General features: G+C 32.6%; 1 protein-coding gene across 1 annotated transcript in view; it reads left to right on the top strand.

Moving 5' to 3' along the window:
* The window catches only part of LOC139517066 (uncharacterized), a 33245-nt gene extending 15001 nt beyond the window's left edge, over window positions 1–18244 (top strand). Inside the window, exons 2-4 of the mRNA XM_071307687.1 lie at window positions 13316–13686; window positions 15182–15305; window positions 16987–18244. Of these exons, the coding sequence (XP_071163788.1) occupies window positions 13316–13686; window positions 15182–15305; window positions 16987–18159 (1668 nt within the window). The 3' untranslated portion in view covers window positions 18160–18244. The remainder of the gene's footprint in view (window positions 1–13315; window positions 13687–15181; window positions 15306–16986) is intronic.
* The last annotated feature ends 1552 nt before the right edge of the window (window positions 18245–19796 follow it).

The raw sequence follows: 19796 nt of genomic DNA, 5'->3' as shown, positions 1-19796 counted from the left end.
TTAGAATTGATTTCAAATTCTACGGCTAGAATTGATTTATAAATTCTACGGCCAGAATTAATTTATAAATTCTACGGCTAAAATTGATTTATAAATTCTACGGCTAGAATTGATTTATAAGTTTTAAGAAATATTTGTCTTAATATAAAGGCTTCGGCAAAATAGCGATTAATATTATATAGAGTTTTGCTATTTTGCCGGTTTTATTTCAGATTAAAAATTATAATCGGCAAGAGAACATGTTTAACCTCGCCATATTCTGCATGTATGTGCCTGTTCTAAGTCAGGAGCCTGTTATTCAGTGATTTTCTTTTGTCGATGTGTTACCTGGTTACATAAATTATTTGTTTTTCTTTCATTTTTTGAACATAAATTAAGCCGTTAATATTGGGGGGGGGGGGGGGGGCATTATTATTTCATTTATTTTACATTTGTCATTCGGGGAGACTGCAGGATGACTCGTTTTACATAACAAAATTATCTGACCTTAATGTAATACGTTATTCCGGCCCAAACCACCAGGGACGGATCCAGCAGTTTAAAAAAAAAGGGGGGGGGGGGGGGTCCAACTAAAATAAATTGTCCTCATTCAAATGCATTGATCTTCCATAAAAAGGGTGCTGTACAGTAATTCAGTTATAATTTTAGGTCAAGAGGGACTGTAATATATACAAGTTATAGCAATATTGGAAAACAAAATTTTGTACGCATGAATTTATAGTGCCAGCATGTCCTCTTCAGGCGCGGATCCAGAGGGGGGGGGGGGGGGTTCCGGGGGTTGGAACCCCCCCTTTTTTTTGGCCGATCAATGCATTTGAATGGGAGCATATAGCTGGAACCCCCCCTTTACTCTAGGTTGGGAACCCCCCCCTTTTTAAAATGGCTGAGTCCGCCCCTGCTCTTTTTATTCAAAGTATTGAATCGTAAACAAATATCAGTAGTTTTCATACTTCAGACTGAGTCGTGTAATAAAATCTTTTGACCTCATCAATCTAAACTGACCTTATTTGCTCTTTCTTTCTGCAAATCTATATAGCTGTACAGCAATTCAGTTATAATTTTAGGTCAAGAGGGACTGTAATATATACAAGTTATAGCAATATTGGAAAACAATGACCTCAAAATTTTGTACGCATGAATTTATAGTGCCAGCATGTCCTCTTTTTATTCAAAGTATTGAATCGAAAACAAATATCAGTAGTTTTTATACTTCAGACTGAGTCGTGTTATAAAATCTTTTGACCGCATCAATCTAAACTGACCTAATTTGCCCTTTAGTTCTGCAAATCTATATAGCTGTACAGTAATTCAGTTATAATTTTAGGTCAAGAGGGACTGTAATATATACAAGTTATAGCAATATTGGAAAACAATGACCTCAAAATTTTGTTCTCATGAATTTATAGCGCCAGCATATCCTCTTTTTATTCAAAGTATTGAATCGTAAACAAATATCAGTAGTTTTCATACTTCAGACTTAGTCGTGTAATAAAATCTTTTGACCGCATCAATCTAAACTGACCTTATTTGCTCTTTCTTTCTGCAAATCTATATAGCTGTACAGCAAGTCAGTTATAATTTTAGGTAAAGAGGGACTGTAATATATACAAGTTATAGCAATATTGGAAAACAATGACCTCAAAATTTTGTATGCATGAATTTATAGTGCCAGCATGTCCTCTTTTTATTCAAAGTATTGAATCGTAAACAAATCAGTATTTTTCATACTTCAGACTGAGTTGTGTAATAAAATCTTTTGACCGCATCAATCTTAACTGACCATATTTGCTCTTTCTTTCTGCAAATCTATATAGCTGTACAGCAATTCAGTTATAATTTTAGGTCTAGAGAGACTGTAATATACAAGTTACAGCAATATTGGAAAACAATGACCTAAAAATTTTGTTCGCATGAATTTTCTAGTGCCAGCATGTCCTCTTTTTATTCAAAGTATTGAATCGTAAACAAATATCAGTAATTTTCATACTTCAGACTGAGTCGTGTAATAAAATCTTTTGACCGCATCAATCTAAACTGACCTTATTTGCTCTTTCTTTCTGCAAATCTATATAGCTGTACAGTAATTCAGTTATAATTTTAGGTCAAGAGGGACTGTAATATATAAAAGTTATAGCAATATTGGATAACAATGACCTCAAAATTTTGTACGCATGAATTTATTGTGCCAGCATGTCCTCTTTTTATTCAAAGTATTGAATCGTAAACAAATATCAGTAGTTTTCATACTTCAGACTGAGTCGTGTAATAAAATCTTTTGACCGCATCAATCTAAACTGACCTTATTTGCTTTTTCTTTCTGCAAATCTATAAAGCTGCACAGTAATTCAGTTCTAATTTTAGGTCAAGAGGGACTGTAATATACAAGTTACAGCAATATTGGAAAACAATGACCTCAAAATTTTGTTCGCATGAATTTATAGTGCCAGCATATCCTCTTTTTATTCAAAGTATTGAATCGTAAACAAATATCAGTAGTTTTAATACTTCAGACTGAGTTGTATAATAAAATCTTTTGACCGCATCAACCAAAACTGACCATATTTGCTTTTTTTTAAGTGAGTCTATATAGTTGAACAGTACTTCAGTTATATTTTTTTTACTGTAGTATATATAAATAACTGCAATATTGGAAATTGAACAAACATGACTAACTTATGTCTATGGGCGCTGATAACACAATAACGACAGAAGACCCGTTACATCCAAACTTAAATTATTAAATAATGAACCGTCACAAAAAGTGACTTTTTATTTAGTCAGTAGTTCATGATGGTTTTTTTTTAAACAGAACTATTTAACGGCATCATCTAACACTCACATCACTGATTCATATACTTTATTTTAAAATGAAAAGTACATGTATGAAAAGTTCTCTTCTTGGAAAGGTATACTGACTATACTGTTTATATAATTTGAAGAAGGAAAATGATTGGTTTTGTTTGTAGCCTTACGTCCAGTGGCAAATATTTCATTCATGTTCAGATCGAGTATATTTTTCTGACGTTCCAGACTCCCAGATATTATTCATTATCGTTATGGATAAGTTTGGCAACGAGATAATGCAAATCTGAGACCTCAGTGCAAATGTACATAGTTTTCTTGCGTTTAACAACTGTGTTCATTACTATGATATCCCATAATTCATCCACTGTACAATTTTCGTTTGAGCATTTGTCAAAACAGAATCTTAAATCATGAATGTAAATCCAAGGCAAACAAGGTAAATTAAGATTAAATTTACTTGAATTAAATGCAGAGTTATATTTACCAGAGACATATATAATACAATATTATATGTCTCTGTATTTACGAAGAGACTGTTAAAAACGGGGAACGAAGAAACGTAAACAATGATGTTTCCGATTTGCAATCTCATAAAAATATTTCTCCGATGAGTTGAATAACCTCCTATCCACTTCGATATTTGTACATGTAAATTTTGATCAGTAAAAAATATAGAAACATCTGCTATTATATATAGTAAAGTAATTGGAACTGATTTTTTTCTTCTAAATTCTAAATTGCCCTTTCTGCAGTGACGTCATTTAGAACTGTTCTACAGTCCTGACTGATTTAGTCAGTTCTGCTGACAGTTCTACGGTTAGAACTGATTTGGTCAGTTCTACCTAGAACAGTTTTAGACAGTTCTACACTAGAACTGATCCTGACAGTTCTACCTAGAACTGATTTAGTCAGTTCTACCTAGAACTGATCCTGACAGTTCTACCTAGAACAGTTCTAGGGTAGAACTGTTCTAGCTAGAACTGTTCTAGGACAGGTTAGAACAGTTCTATGACAGAATATTCTGACAGTTCTAATGAGAGGTTAGAAGTGATCTCCACTGTATATTCTGTAAAATACGAGGCTTTACAAAATATGTAAGTTCCAATGATTGTAAGAGTACATAAAAACCATTAAATGAAATAATTAAAATAAAAAACAGTTATATTTTTTTTCATCGACTTAAGATTTGGAATTGAAATTAGAAAAGAAAGTTTTAAGCTTTACATAATGAACATTATAAACGTGGAAATGAACCTGGAAAAGCAATATAGAACTAGATCTATAAATGATAATGGTGTTAAATATACGTTTGTCTGTATATACAGGAAGTTCATTTGGTATATTTGCATGAAATAAAAAAAACAACTAATTGTATAGAGACAGATTACACAGTTAGTGGATTGTCTTTCACGTAGTCATTGTATCCAGAGAGCCTTAATGGAAATTGGTTAAGTGATTCACTGTAAAAAAAATTAATATCAAAATAAGGAGGAGAGGGAGGGAAAAGAACTAATCAGATACGTATGCCCTAAAAGAAGACGTAAGAATTCACTTTTAACATGTTAAATGCTCACCTACAGTCTAAAAATATGTCTATATCATTATATATTGAGCGAAATTCTGATAGATCGAGCGAGAATATCGTAAGCATGTTACCAGCACACTTGGTACAATTAAAAACCTGATTATAAATTGTTCTAATAAGGCCTTCGAAAATAGTGGAATAAATTACTTTTGGAGTGTCAAGAACTCGTTGGAAGTACTTGATAAATTGCATGCTTATATTGGTGATTTTGAATCTGTTCAAAGTTTTGATTTTTCTACACTGTATACCACATTACCTCACATTCTCATTAAGAAAAAATTCACACACTTAATTAAATGGGCATTCAAAAAATCAGAATGTGAATATATATGTTCAAACTCTTTTAGGTCATTTTTTAGTAGCAATAAACAAAAAAACTATGTTAATTGGACATGCTTTGATACTATATATGCCCTTGAATTTTTACTAGATAACATTTTTGTTCGCTTTGGGGATTCCGTATATCGTCAGATTATCGGAATTCCAATGGGGACTAACTGTGCACCACTTATTGCGGACCTGTTTTTGTATTGTTATGAGTTACAATTTATGACAAAAATAAGCAAAGACCCATCGAAACAACATCTGATAAACAAATTTAATAATACTTTTAGATATTTGGATGATATTTTGGCTCTCAATAATGACGACTTCAGTATGTATATTAATGAAATTTATCCTGTTGAACTTACTTTAAATAAAGCTAATACTAACAATGACCACTGCCCTTTTCTCGATCTTGATATCTATATCACTAATGGAAAGCTGAATACTAAAATTTATGATAAAAGGGATGATTTTTCATTTCCTATCGTTAATTATCCGTTTTTAGATGGTGACGTTCCCTTGTCACCATCTTACGGTGTTTATATATCTCAACTTGTACGATTCGCTCGTGTATGTAACAATGATTTAGATTTTAACGAGAGAAATTTATGTATTACTGAAAAATTATTACACCAGGGTTTTCGATATCACAAACTAGTCAAAACATTTACTAAATTTTATCATCGTTATAAAGACATCATTCGTAAATATAGCTCAACATGCAGACTTCTAATACGTTCAGGTATTTCACATCCAATTTTTTATGGAAATATTCTTTATAAAGCACAAAGGTGTCAGTATTCACCTCAGAAACTTACAAAACCTTTGAATAGACTTATTAAGAAGGGATATAATTACGATACTGTTGTCAAGTCATTAAAGATTGCATATTTTGGCGTTAATATTGAGTCACTGATAAGATCTTTGCATCGGAACTAAACACATTTATTCTAAAAATAGTTGTTGGCATGACACGGGTTATGTTCTTCTTGTATTATTTTGCCTTTGTTAGTCTTGTATTATTTTAATTTAAGTTTCTTGTGTACAATTTGGAAATTAGTATGGCGTTCATTATCACTGGACTAGTATATATTTGTTTAGGGGCCAGCTGAAGGACGCCTCCGGGTGCGGGAATTTCTCGCTACATTGAAGACCTGTTGGTGACCCTCTGCTGTTGTTTTTTATTTGGTCGGGTTGTTGTCTCTTTGACAAAAAGTAAAATCACAAAAATACTGAACTTAGAGGAAGATCAATTGGGAAAGTCCATAATCACATGGCAAAATCAAATAACAAAACGCATCAAAAACGAATGGACAAGAACTGTCATATTCCTGACTTGGTACAGGCATTTTCAAATGTAGAAAATGGTGGATTAAACCTGGTTCTATAGCGCTAACCCTCTCACTTTTGTAATGACAGTCTCATCAATTTCCGATATTTTTACATTGATGCGTTAAATAAACAGACACAATAAATATAATAGTCAAAATATGGGTACATCAGTCATGACACATTCCCCATTTCCATTCTCAATTTTATATCTATCGAAAATGGTCTGTTCTTTGCTTTTACTCATTTCGCTAGATGCAGAACACGCATACATATTATTTAAATAATTACTGCTATATATATATATCAAATCATTAAAAAAAACTTGTATCAAAATACCCTCAACGGCAACATATAGCACTGAATTACATTTTGTTTTATAATGGAAAAATGGAAAATTGATGTCAACTGTTTTTTTAGTAAAGGATATATAATACTTTTTTGTATTCAAATTCAGAAGGACTCGACAACTGTATTTACTTTTGACATTGTAATAACGAAAAATTATTACCGAGAAGTGTGATACCAACAGATAAATATAAAAAAATATATCGTATTAAAATTCGTTGGTAGTCAGTAATTGAATGAAACTTATATACAACTGCCTTTTTAGAGGTGGCGTGAATCAGATGTGGATACTAAAAAAATCCAAAGATCTTTTAGAGTATACATACAATCTAAGACTCTCTCATCTTGCAATTGTATTAAAACATTTGACTTTTCTACACTTTACAGAAGTATTCCCCATTCCAAAACCAAAAGACAAATTGAAAGACTTGGTATTACTTTGTTTCATTAAAAAGAATGGCGAACGTAAATACAAGTATCTTGTCTTGGGAATGGATACATCCTACTTTGTAAAGAATCACTCTGATTCAAACCAAAAATTCTCTGAAACTGACATTGTCAAGATGCGTGATTTCTTGATTGACAACACATTTGTTACGTTTGGAGGACGTGTTTTTCAACAGACTGTCGGAATTCCAATGGGAACCAGTTGTGCCCCTCTTCTTGCCGACTTGTTTCTTTATCATAATGAGGCTGACTTCATACAGGAACTTCTTAGGAAGAAAGATAAGAAGTTAGCAATATCCTTTAACTTTACGTTCTACTATATAGATGATATTCTCTCACCTAAATAATACAAAATTTGGTGACAATGTTGAACGAATATATCCCATCGAACTGGAGATAAAGTATACCCCAGTTACAGCTAAGTCTGCCTCATATCTTGACTTACATCTAGAAATTGACAATGAAGGTTAGTTGAAAACAAAACTTTACGACAAAAGAGATGATTTTAGCTTCCCAAACTTTCCATTTCGATGTAGCAACATTCCAGCAGCGCCTGCATACGGAGTATATATCTCCCAATTCATACGATATTCTCGGGTTTGTATAGTTCCTGTCATGATTTCTTCGATTGAGGATTGCTACTCACAAAGAAGCTATTAAACCAAGAGTTCCAAGTGGTGAAGTTGAAATCGTCCCTTCGTAAATTTTACGGACGCGATCACGAGTTGGTTGACCGTTATGAAATAACTGTTTCACAGATGATATCGGATATGTTCCTTATGTCGTAACTACAATACCCTTTCCCTTTTCACGAATGTGACCTACCGAATTAGACTATTTACCGGATTTGTAATAATATAAGCAACACGACGGGGGTCACATGTGGAGCAGGATCTGCTTACCCTTCCGGAGCACCTGAGATCACCCCAAGTGTTTGCAGGGGTTCGTGTTGCTTAGTCTTTAATGTTCTATGTTGTGTCTTCTGTACGATTATTGTTTGATTGTCTTTTTATTTTTAGCCATGGCGTTGTCAATCTATTTTCTATCTATGAGTTTGACTGTCCCTCTGGTATCTTTCGTCCCTCTTTTATATAGTATTCAAGTTCTCATTGTTTACCCTAAAAAATAAAACGCAAATCCTAAAATAAAATCATTTTTAATAAGTTAATGGCATTTTATATACTAAAATTTTAATAATCGCATCGAAAAAAACTTGAAACTTGATTTGAGTCACAAACTACATACCAAGAAAAGTCGAAAAACAAACGTTTTTAATATTTGGATAATAATTATAAGTTGATATTATTTCTATAATGGAAGGCACATGTGTCAATTGGTCTCTTATGAAGAGTTTTCTCATTGGCAATCACATCACATCTTTTTTTTTTATACAACATCAATCGTTTGACGTGGCGCGGTACTTGTACGTCCCATCATTGTAGAACACACGTTATTGGGCTAATGGTAATTTTTGTATTATTGTTTTTCGTTTTTGCCAATTTGCTTTGACAATATGCATTTTTGTTTATCTTTGTCGACATATTTTTTTTATATATATATATAAGTCATTAAAATTACATGACTGCTGTACACCTATTTTTGACATTTTGACATATTATATCTGTGTTATTTGTTCAAATATCGTGGTCAATATAACGGAATTGTATGGACTGTCATACAAGTTAGAGTTTTATCTACCTAAACTACAATAGGAGTGGGTAATTAGTATGAAATTCAAAACAGTGTAGCTGTGGCCATTGATTGACACATTAAAATCATTCATTGACTGGGACAATTTAGGTGAACGTTTGTATGTAACGACCAATGCTCACTATGTACTTTTTAAAGACACTTAAACTATGGGGTCACCAAAGGTTCTCAACACCTAAATAAAGTAATTCGAAAAATTAATCAGAAATAACACGATATTTTGATTTATATCAATTATATAAATCAAAACACAAAGGTTATTCCTGATTAATTTTTCGAATTATTTTATAATTAAAGGCGTTAAGAAACCTTTGGTGACCCCACAGTTTAAATGTCTATCGTAGGTACGTCATGAACAGTGGTTGTTACAGACAAACGTTCACGTAAATTGTCCCAGTCAATGGATGATTTTGATGGGTCAATCAATGGCCACAGCTACACTGTTTTGAATTTCATACTATAATATTGTTTATCCAAGTTTCTGGAAAAAAATAGGATACGATTTTATTCCATAAACGACCGTCCACATCTTCTTTAAGGATTGTCGCTATCAGAAATTCCTTTAAAACGTTTGACCAAATTCTTGGTCAATCAAAAACTTGGAATGTGAAAATGGGCCTTCATGCTATCTTTTGTTTCCTACAATATATATTGAATGACATCAGAAGACATCTACACTGTATTCTCTTTAATCAACGTTATGTTACAACAGTTATTGAATTGAAATGTCTACAAGGCCAACTGCTTTACTTAACTAGTTTATTGAACTCTTGGCCTTTTGAAACATGTTCATTTGTTGTTTATGTCATCTAAAACAACGATACTGTATATGCAATTTGCTGCAATGTGCATCTTTAATAACACCTATGAATAATAAATTTGAATTATTAGACAGAAATCTCAGATAAATAAACTGTTTCTCGTGTTTACATATTTATAATACATCTTGATTGCACTTAGCAGGCATTACTAGTGGCCTATCAATTAACATCGATAAAACTAAGCAGTCAAACCATCGGACTTCTTGTTAGCTGCAGTAATATCTCTCCGTGGAGACGTCGGGAAATTGCTATTCATTGTTTCTCCATTAAAAGCCAGAAATTAAAGTAATTACGTTATTGATCCAGGTCTACTTAATTTGGCATACTTTTCCTTACTGACTTATACCGGTTATATATTATTGAATACACAAACATGATCAGCCTTGTTGCAAAACTAGGCTCAGATTTATTTATACATGTAACAAACATGACTGTGTTTGAGCTTTTGATTCTGCCATTTGATAAGGAAATTCAAGTATGGAATTTTCCTTGAAATTCGGTTATTTATTCTTTATTTTTTTATGTTAAAATCTATATTAGACTTTTTTAACATATTGTGAGTTAAAGGGTCTTATAGATGAGTTATTGTTTGATCAATCAATGTGCACTTTTTAAGTTCTGTTTGACTAACCCAGAAAAAGCAACCATGCTACAACATCCTCTTTACGCACCGAGCGCTCTCTATTTTGATTAGTTTACCATTTTTATCACAATGCTGTTACTGCAATTTTATCCTTCATTTCCTCATAATACGCCAATAAAGTGCAGTTTTTGTTTGATTGTTACTTTTCAGTAATTTCAGAAGCATGATGCGATCACAATGAGTTTAAAATAACAAAAATACATTTGTAAATAGATAAGTCTTACTTAATAGCTATTATACCTAGCATTGTTGCCATGGCTGTTTTAAGTATCGTACTTGCATATAGATTTGATTTGATTAGTATAAAAACGTCACATGATTAAAATCACTTTTTGTAATTAAGTCGATTACACTAAGATGTCTGCACATGTCTATTTCACTTCATTACTTAAGACTCAAGTTATGGTAGTATGTAATTACGACATTATGCATTATTTATATGGCTAGCATATTGTCAAATCTTTCGATTCGTGTAGGTTTCTATATTGGGTATTATTCATATGGCTAGCATATTGTCAAATTTTTCGATTCTCGTAGAAAAAAAATGGAAAACAACACGTTTAATAATTTATTGCGTCCGAGGCGCTTTTCTGGATTTACTTTCATCAGGAACGCTCAAAGGTTTCTAGATTGTACATTATTTATATGGCTAGCATATTGTCAAAGGTTTTTACATTTTTTTGCAAAACTTCTCTCGCTGTAAACAACAAGTTCAATATATGAGTATCTATAATGGCTATGCCTTGTCTGCATAGTGTCAGATGACCTCTAGACGGTTTAATTACTGCTTTACGTTTATGCCATGTCGGTAGTCTGTAAAGATCATACAACGGTTGAGAATTAAAGAAACTAAACGTTAAAGCACCAAAGGTAAATAGCATGAAAAACAACATATGTACAATCTGGCAGAACATGATTTAATTATTAATCGTAATTGGCTTTTAATTGCTTTCAGTACCTTTAATCAGTACTTTGTTTCTATTGTTTTTGTATTATTCGTTTTCTGGTAGTTATTTGTCTCATTTGAAATAGAGGAGGCATGACACAAATATAGATACAAATTTATATATTTTCAGATGTTGCTTTACTGCAGCTTTGAAGTGGCAAAACCGTGTTGTTCTTTGACTTTTGTGAACAATTCTTTATAAATATGCAGGATTTGTTGTTTTAAATCTTTCATGCTTGTCCCATTCTTAATTGCTACACTCTGTTTTCAATGTTTTAACAACCAACACTCGATAGTTCTGGTTGGCATACACTATACCTTGGACCAATTTAAGAGCTCTATAAAAACATTACCGTAAAATAAGAATGTGACATCTTTTTTGTTATCTAAAGTTTCTTCGGGTACTGCAAAACTTCCAACCAAGTCTATTTAGGAATTTGAAGGTTTTGGGCAATTGAGTAACGGAATCCCTAACTTAATTGTATACCAGTTAAACATTGAATACGTTCATCGAAAAATAAAACATCACCACAGACACGAACATAGATATAGCTAGTCTGGAATAATACATAACATAAGAAGGTACTGTATATTAGTCCGTAATGAAGCCTAACTCAGTACCAACCATGTCTGTGTCTATCACTGGCAGCATGAACTCAAATTCAATTACATTTTTTAATGCTTTTAAACGGTTTTCAAAAATAAATTCCAAAGTTGCCAGTGAATCGTGTAACGCAAACTTTTGTCTGAATATATTGTAGTTAATTTGTTTTCTTCAAAGAATAAAATAATATAAAATAGTAAAAATCAATATAAAACAAATTGATAATACCCCAAATTTCTCATTGTTTTTTTTAATAAAACAAACATTATGAAACCAATTACTTTGGATTCATACTGATTAACGTCTACAGTCTGAAATCCATGTATAAACTATAAGAGCAGTTTTAACTTTTGTTCAAGTGATATTAATTTCCGATCAAAACCATGCTTGCTTGAATGCAAGGTCATATCTCAGTTTCGGAAATCATAGCAGACGGTGAAAATACACTTTGATATTTGATTTTATAAGCCATAAATAGCGTTATTTGGAATTCAATATGGTGTCATTTATCAAACATTTAGTACAGTAAATCGAGCACACCTCATTTTCCGCTATAATTATACCTCCATATTGTGAAACACGACGGTCATGGAGGGTTAATAATAGGCCTGTTTGACGTGAAAGATGATAAATTAGTAGAATCCTACAACATTGTCTTTCTGATAACAAAAAAAGAAAATCAATATTAAAGCGATAAGAGATTTTTGTTTTGGTATTCCATGAAAATATAGATACAGTTTTGTCATTAATCGCTCAGTTTAATGCACTCTAAATAATCTGCTTGGTTCGTATTGATAAATGGAACAATTATCCGTATATGTCTTTGTGTCATTCATGTATAAATTCAAGATAACTGCCAAACGCAAAATACAAATTGAAGTGCATCGAAATTCAGTTCATAAATTGGTTTTTTTTATGGAGTCATATAAAATGATGTAAAGTCAATACTCGATTTTCAAAGTTCAAACTTGTTATAAAATGTAAATGTCCACGTTCAATTATGTAGTTTGACTATTATTTCCGATTTGCTGGTGACATTTTTATCGATTCCTCATATATTTTCACTTAATGTTTATACATTAACATGAATGTGTTATCAAATTAATATTAGACCTGCCTTTAGCTCACCTGACCTAAAGAGTCACTTACTTTTCTCATAAATTTGCGCCCGATAAACTTTTAACTAATTTCTCTCTGTTACCATTAACACAGTGGAACAAAAGCACAAATGAATCATCTATAGCTTAAATTATCTGCTTTAAAGTGCATGATTTTGTTTTCGCTTAATTCCGAACAAATTAAGCTGCGATTGTGTATATCTACTATTCAACATGTACCAATCACATATATGATCATATATGCTCAAATACATTGTGAGGTGAGGGTAAAATCTTAAATAGATCGCACTCCTTTAAGCAACAGCAGTTTTCCAAACAGAAAAAAAACATTTAAGAAAATACTAAGTTATGATTTTGTTTTAAATTTTTGGGTAATTTGGCAAACATTAGTATACTATGTGTTTTTAAGGGATCAAATTTTGTTTACATAGTGTACTAAATTATCATTGTTTCTGAAGAACACTAGCATTTGGTAAGTCAAGTTACAGATTTCACGTGGTTGTATACATGATCTAGTATCTGCATGATGGTGTTTTGCGTTAAACAACATGTTCGTGATGTTATGCCGATTGTAGATATTTTACAATGTTTGGTTGTACTATAGTACTTTAAAGTTTTATTTTCTATTTCAGACTATAGAAGCTTATTGGACATACTCTGATAGATGGTTGCAATGTTCCGAATGCGATCCTGTTGCCTCTATTGGAAACCCCATCGATATCTGGGACAGTTTCCCATGTCCTCCGAAGTCAGAGCCAGAAATTTTCTTAGAATTAGACTGGATTGGGAAGTTAGGAGCAATTGATGGCGAAACAATCCGTCAGAGGGTTGCGAAGAGGTGTGACATTATTATTACGTCCTCATCTGGACCACGCCCAGCCGATTATGCCGAATCTTCGTTGTTTATTGAAAACTGTGATATTAACTGTATACTTGTGGTGCTAGCTATTCTTGTTTGTTCCGTTGTACTTGCTATTCCAGCTGTGCTGTGTTGCTTAAAAAGGTAATATGTTATGCAAAGCGGTGTAATGTTGTTGACATAGCAAATGATAGAATTTCATTCACAATAATCAATAACAAAGAGGTTAAAATTAACATTGAGACTAGTTTTGAAGAAGATTGACAAAGCCTAAAAGCAGGTCATTTTAAAACTGTACTATTGTCATTACTTTAGTGCACATCATCGGCCATTGGTTTTTAAAATCTGCCCACTTAAACCACTGGGCTTATTTGAACCATATTTTGCAACAGCCTGCTTTAGAGGTCAACTAAATATAAATTCATTGAGACTGATGATCGATATGTAAGACTATCTTAACAATAGAATATTGCAGTAATACAGACTGAGGGAACCAATTATTGATGATTTATTATAATCCTTCGAAACCAAAATAATTTATCTCCACCAGTTGGAACTTTTGGTTCAATAGCCCCCTATTTCCTTTAAAGCTAGATCAAGACGACTGCAAAGTGCAGTCAAACTCAAACTGACCATGTAGCTCGATTCATAATTGATTGTCTAATTAAGACAAGCGGTTATAATTTACATTTATAGGCGTTAGATCCATTAGTCCGAATGGTCATATCCGGTCTTGTGTTATATTTGGTTTCTATATTGGTCATCTATCTGTCGTCATTGTAATTACCGATGCCCTTTTCATAAATCATTCATGAAAACCGCACTAGCACTAAGATTTTAAATTAATGAAATTATTTCTATTACGTATTTATGGTCCACTTTAGGCTGAGTATATACAATGAGACGACAGGATTATGTTGTTTTAACATTGTAAGTGCAGGTGCTTGCTTATTTATAATAGCAAAAATTATTTTTTTTTGGATCTTTTTGCCCATAAGATACTTGGTATCAAGATAATTGGTTTTAGCAAAAAGGAGATTATATAAAAATTGATGAAGATTCAGAAAAGAACAAAGGAAAATATCAATAAGATTCTTAAAACGTGCAGTTGTCGTTCATCATTCTGCACATGTTGTTCATTTAACATTGATGACTTCATAATTTATATCATTCTAGCACAGTTACAGGGGATAATATCAGTGGAAATTCCCTAGGATACCACTAGTCTTCATACTATTAAGTCAAGTTTAACCATTTTAGAACCTGCAGCACGAAACGCACATTCGTCATTGATAATCTTTTATCCGTCATTACAGACGACAAAGGACACAATTTTTAATGATGACTCCAAATTCCTAACCCCAAAAATACATCATTATTCATCGTTAAAATGGAACTCCATTTGTGCTTTAGTTTGTCTTTCTAATTCCCATAATTACGATGTCTCAGAATACAGCTGCACGTTAGAAAAACTGAAGTGTTTTGTAAAAACATCTGCCATCGTGCAGACAACTTCTTTATTATGATGTTAGGTCATAACGAGACGTCTTGCATTTATTCGTTTTCCAACACAACTCCTTGTAGGTTCATTTAAATCACTTTTGTAATAATTAGTAAACATCATGTTATATTTTTTTAGACGAAATGTTTGTAAGTGGTTTACAAAGAAGACTCTCAACAGACATTCCACAACAACAGATCCCCCATTTTACGGAGATCATTTTTATCCGCCTTTAAACAGCTCAGTCACAAGAGATTCCGAGGTATGCTTCTGTTAAATGTATTGTTTTAAAGATAAAAACATATCCATCGCTCTGAACAACTTGTCGTGAGAAGTGTTACTGATAAATGATGCATAAAAAAACATACTAAAGTGGTGTTATTTAAAAAAAAACAAATTAAAAAAAAATCTAATACCAAATTTTAGTTCTAGACAAAAATACAATATATTTTTGAATAAAGAGTGACACGAAAGATCTTTCCCCAAATAGCGGTAAGTATATGAAAACAGTTCTATAGAGAGCAACATACTCCGTGCTATTTCAAAAAAACAAAACTCAGGTACCAATGCATGTGCATTTTATAGTTTTTACGTTGTGTTGTAACATTACTTTCCAAGCTTATACGTTATTTTGATCTCTGGTAGGGAGTTATACCATTGACAATCAACACATCTTCATATTTTTTTTTTATATATAAATGAACGGCAATGGGTTTTTTTTAGTTTTCAAACGGACATTCTTTTACATGTTGTTAATAGTGTTTTGGTATCAGACAGAATATTTTATAATTCGCCGAAACTCCTGTATGATAATCTATGCTCGGAATATATTGTAATTCGTACAGCACTGATTTTTTTAGTATTCTTAACGGCATATATGCCTATTAAACAAAGGTAACAATAGTATTCCGCTGTTCGACTGTCATAAATCGATTAAGCAAAAACAAATCCGGTTTAATATTTTTTATTCTACTAGTTTTCATGCTGTTAGGCTACAGGACTGGTAGAATCCTCGGGGACAGATTGTCCACCAGCAGAGATTCCGGTCCAATTGTGATAAATAAAGGCAACAGTAGTATACAGCTGTTCGAAAGTCATAAATCGATTGGAATTAAAACATATCCGTTTTTTTTTTATTCTTCTATATATATAGTTTTCATGCTGTTAGGCTCCCGGACTGTAAGAATCCTCGGGAATATGACACGAAGAAAAAAATATTCAGAAACGACCTTTAGCAATTTAATACCTTTAGAAAATCTCCAGTTGTAAAATGGTTTTTAAACTAGTAAAAAGTGAGAAGGAAAATAAAATACGAACTCGAAGGAAAATTCAAATCGGAAAGTTCCTTATCAAATGGTAAAATCAAAAAGCTCAAACGTATGGAAAACAACTGCCATATTCCTGACTTGCTATAGATATTTCTTTATGAAGTAATTTCGGTAGTAATTTCACGATTTTTTGTTGCATGCATACTTACGTTTGTCGAAATGATAAACTGTCTGAACGTACCAGACAAACTGACCAAATGTGTAAATCTTCATTGATTTACCATTCATCAAATGTCAAATATATTGGATCAATTTAATGGGTCACTAAATTCTTTATTGCATTGACATTCGACCAGAGACATGATGCTATTTTGACACGCAGTCTGGTTGTTTGAAAAATAGCTATGTGCAATTCCAGTATGAAAAGACTCACGAAAGATACCAGGCCGATTATTACATTATTCATTAACACAGCAACAAACTAATCTATTACCTGTATAAAACGTAAGATATTATGTATACTTTAACAAAGACAATTATCGTACCATGTTTTACATTACGAGTAGTCCGAGAATAGAAAACATCTCTGGCACCAGCTATGAGGTAATTTATTGTCAATTATCATTATGATAATATAGTTATTTTCTTAATATAATGTGTTTTGTGCATTTTTAGATTGTTTATAATACTGATGGTGCTCAATCTAGATTGCTTCATCCTGAGAGAACAAAACAAACTACTGTATCGCCCTATAGATATTATGAAAAAGTTTATAACGACAAAGATCCCCAAGAGCCCGACTTAGATTTAAATCCAAATCAGAAAAACTCTAGTGAAGAAACGTCATTAACTTATAGTGGTACAGACACCACTCACACGTATGAATCCTTAAAGGATAGCCAAAGAAGTGCGTCGTTTAGACTATCTAACACGTCTGGTACGTCAGCACAAAATCAAAATGTCTCAGATCGAGCTGACCAACAATATAATTCTAGTCTTGCTTCAAGTAGTCAAGGTCAAAGACATTGTGCTTGTCCTCGTTGTAGTCGAACGAATATATATCGCCCGTATGAAAGCATTGATTACAATACTACTTACAATGTGTACCCTCAGAAATTTACATATCCGTATAATCGATTCCAACAATATAGAATTCCATCGCCTCCAATGGGAGGGACAAATGACAAAGAAAGCGAAGCTTTGCGTAATCCTAAGCAAAATTTGGTAGGCACTATTCCAGATGACACTTCATACATAGAGGAACCCGCTCCTCCCGAGAGAATGCGCAAGGATAGGTCGTTTTACGATAGTGATCAAAATGAAGGTTCAGTAAATAGTGATTATCAGATTAGACGAAACAAGTGCAATTGTAGAAAATGTTCACAGACTAATTTAAATAATTCCAATTTGACTTCACCAACAAATATGTCCGATAGTGAATTCTATGGAGTTCCTGATCAAATGACAATAAATATGGTACCACTACGACCGTGTAATTGTAGGCATTGCTCACAGAACAACTTGGGTCAAATGAAATATGATTATCCGTCATATTACAATCAACGCCACCCTTGCACTTGTAAACGGTGCTTACAGAACATTCAACACATAAATCCAACAATAGAAACATATTTCTATGATCCAAATTCAAGTGAAAGAGAACATTCTGGTAGGAAACAAACTAAATCAAAATCGGAAGACAAGAAAAGGAAAAAGAACAAATCAGAGCGACCTCTGTCGTCACATGCATCTTCAACTGACACCAATACAGGAAGTGAAAAATCTTACAGAATGGGTGTTCCAAAAACAAATGGCTCATTGTATAGATCTAAATTATCTAAAGCTTGAAAATTCTGCGATGATTTTGTCTTGCATTTTATTTTGTTACAGTGTTGTTAATTTAAATTTAATTATACAAAAATGATTTGAAGAATGTAGTTTATATAGCATATACGCATTATCAACAGTCCCTTTCAACATTACAGTATACAACATGATTTCCGGGTGAAATGGAAAGTTCTATCAATAATTTTAATTTTTACTTCCAGGTAATTAAACTGACTGTTTGGTCTCAAGGTTAAAAGGAAAATAATACACCTACGCTATGATTTTTGTCAACTGCAAGTAAAGAGTTGTTTCATGAATCAATATGCCCTGTACATGTGTCCTTCATCTAAAAGATGCAATACGGTCCCTAAACAATAAACAAACACCCACAAAGCATGATGAGGACTCATTATATCTAGTCTAGACAATGTATTAATGAATTCCGCCGACACATCAAAATACCCGACAATATTCTAAAAAAAAATTGATATGACTAGCCTTTGTGCAATGATCATCATTAAAAAGCGAAGAATTCAAAATATATTGAAAAAAGTAACTACGTCATTTTAAAATGATGATTGAAGAATCAATATTTTTTGCATAACATTCAATGCGTAAAGATGTACGGTCTATGAAGTAACAACAGTAAAACGATAACCATTGGCAATACCTTCATTTAATAATACAGCGGACAACTATTCAACTTGTAGTTTTCTTCAAAAACATAATTATGCCTAAAACTAAATTGAAGATGCTGAATTTTGATTCAATACCTTAAAGTGGAATTAAAATTCCATTCATTCAAACAGGAATACACGCGTTGTCGTACTGAGCATAGTTTGTGTCATTTCCGTAATAAAAAGTATTGGTCAACTTTAAATACAAATGTGTATGATAGTTTTAAAATGTGTACACACGCTTCGACTCATCAAAGTTCATTCAACTTGTTGAAAGAAAACTAAAGTAAGAAACACGAAAGCATGATTTTATAGATTCGGAAAGAGCTTGTACGTTAAAAAAAAGGTGAAATCACAAAATTACTGAACATTGAGGAAAATTCAAAACGGAAAGTCCTAATCAAAAGCTCAAACAAATCAAACGTATGAATAACAACTGTCATTTCCTGACTTGGTACAGGCATGTTCTTGTGCATCTTCGCTAGCAAAGGGTTACGATCCACTTCCCTCCTCTCTACGTGGGGAGGAGGGAAGCGGGTCGTAACACGTGGAGAGGAGGAAAGCGGATCGTAACCCTTGGGTAGCGAAGATGGTTCTTGTGTAGAAATATATCCCTGTTAAACTGATGACTCATTATGAAATCTTTTTGTTTAAAAGTAATTTCTTAGTAAAATGTAGCGATATTTGTAGGACGAACAACATTTTTGTAAGATTTCAACATAGCCCTCAATCCTTGATTTCAGTAATAATTTAGTAAACATTGGACTTGGACCTTGAAGGTACACGTAGGACTTTTTTTTAATTTTTGATTCGAGTGTAACTGATGTTTGTTTTTGTAGACGTTCGTTTAGCATATGCAATTGTAAGCCAGGTATTTAGCATATAAAATTGTAAGCCAGGTATTTTTGATGAGCTTATTTACCTTTTCTTTTTAGAATTTTCACTTCTTTTTAACACTTACATTGTAACACGATGATGACT

The sequence above is a fragment of the Mytilus edulis genome, chromosome 3, assembly GCF_963676685.1.
Source record: "Mytilus edulis chromosome 3, xbMytEdul2.2, whole genome shotgun sequence".
Lineage (NCBI taxonomy): Eukaryota > Metazoa > Mollusca > Bivalvia > Mytilida > Mytilidae > Mytilus > Mytilus edulis.
The sequence above is the reverse complement of the archived record's forward strand: the minus strand, read 5'-3'. Positions and strand labels throughout refer to the sequence as shown.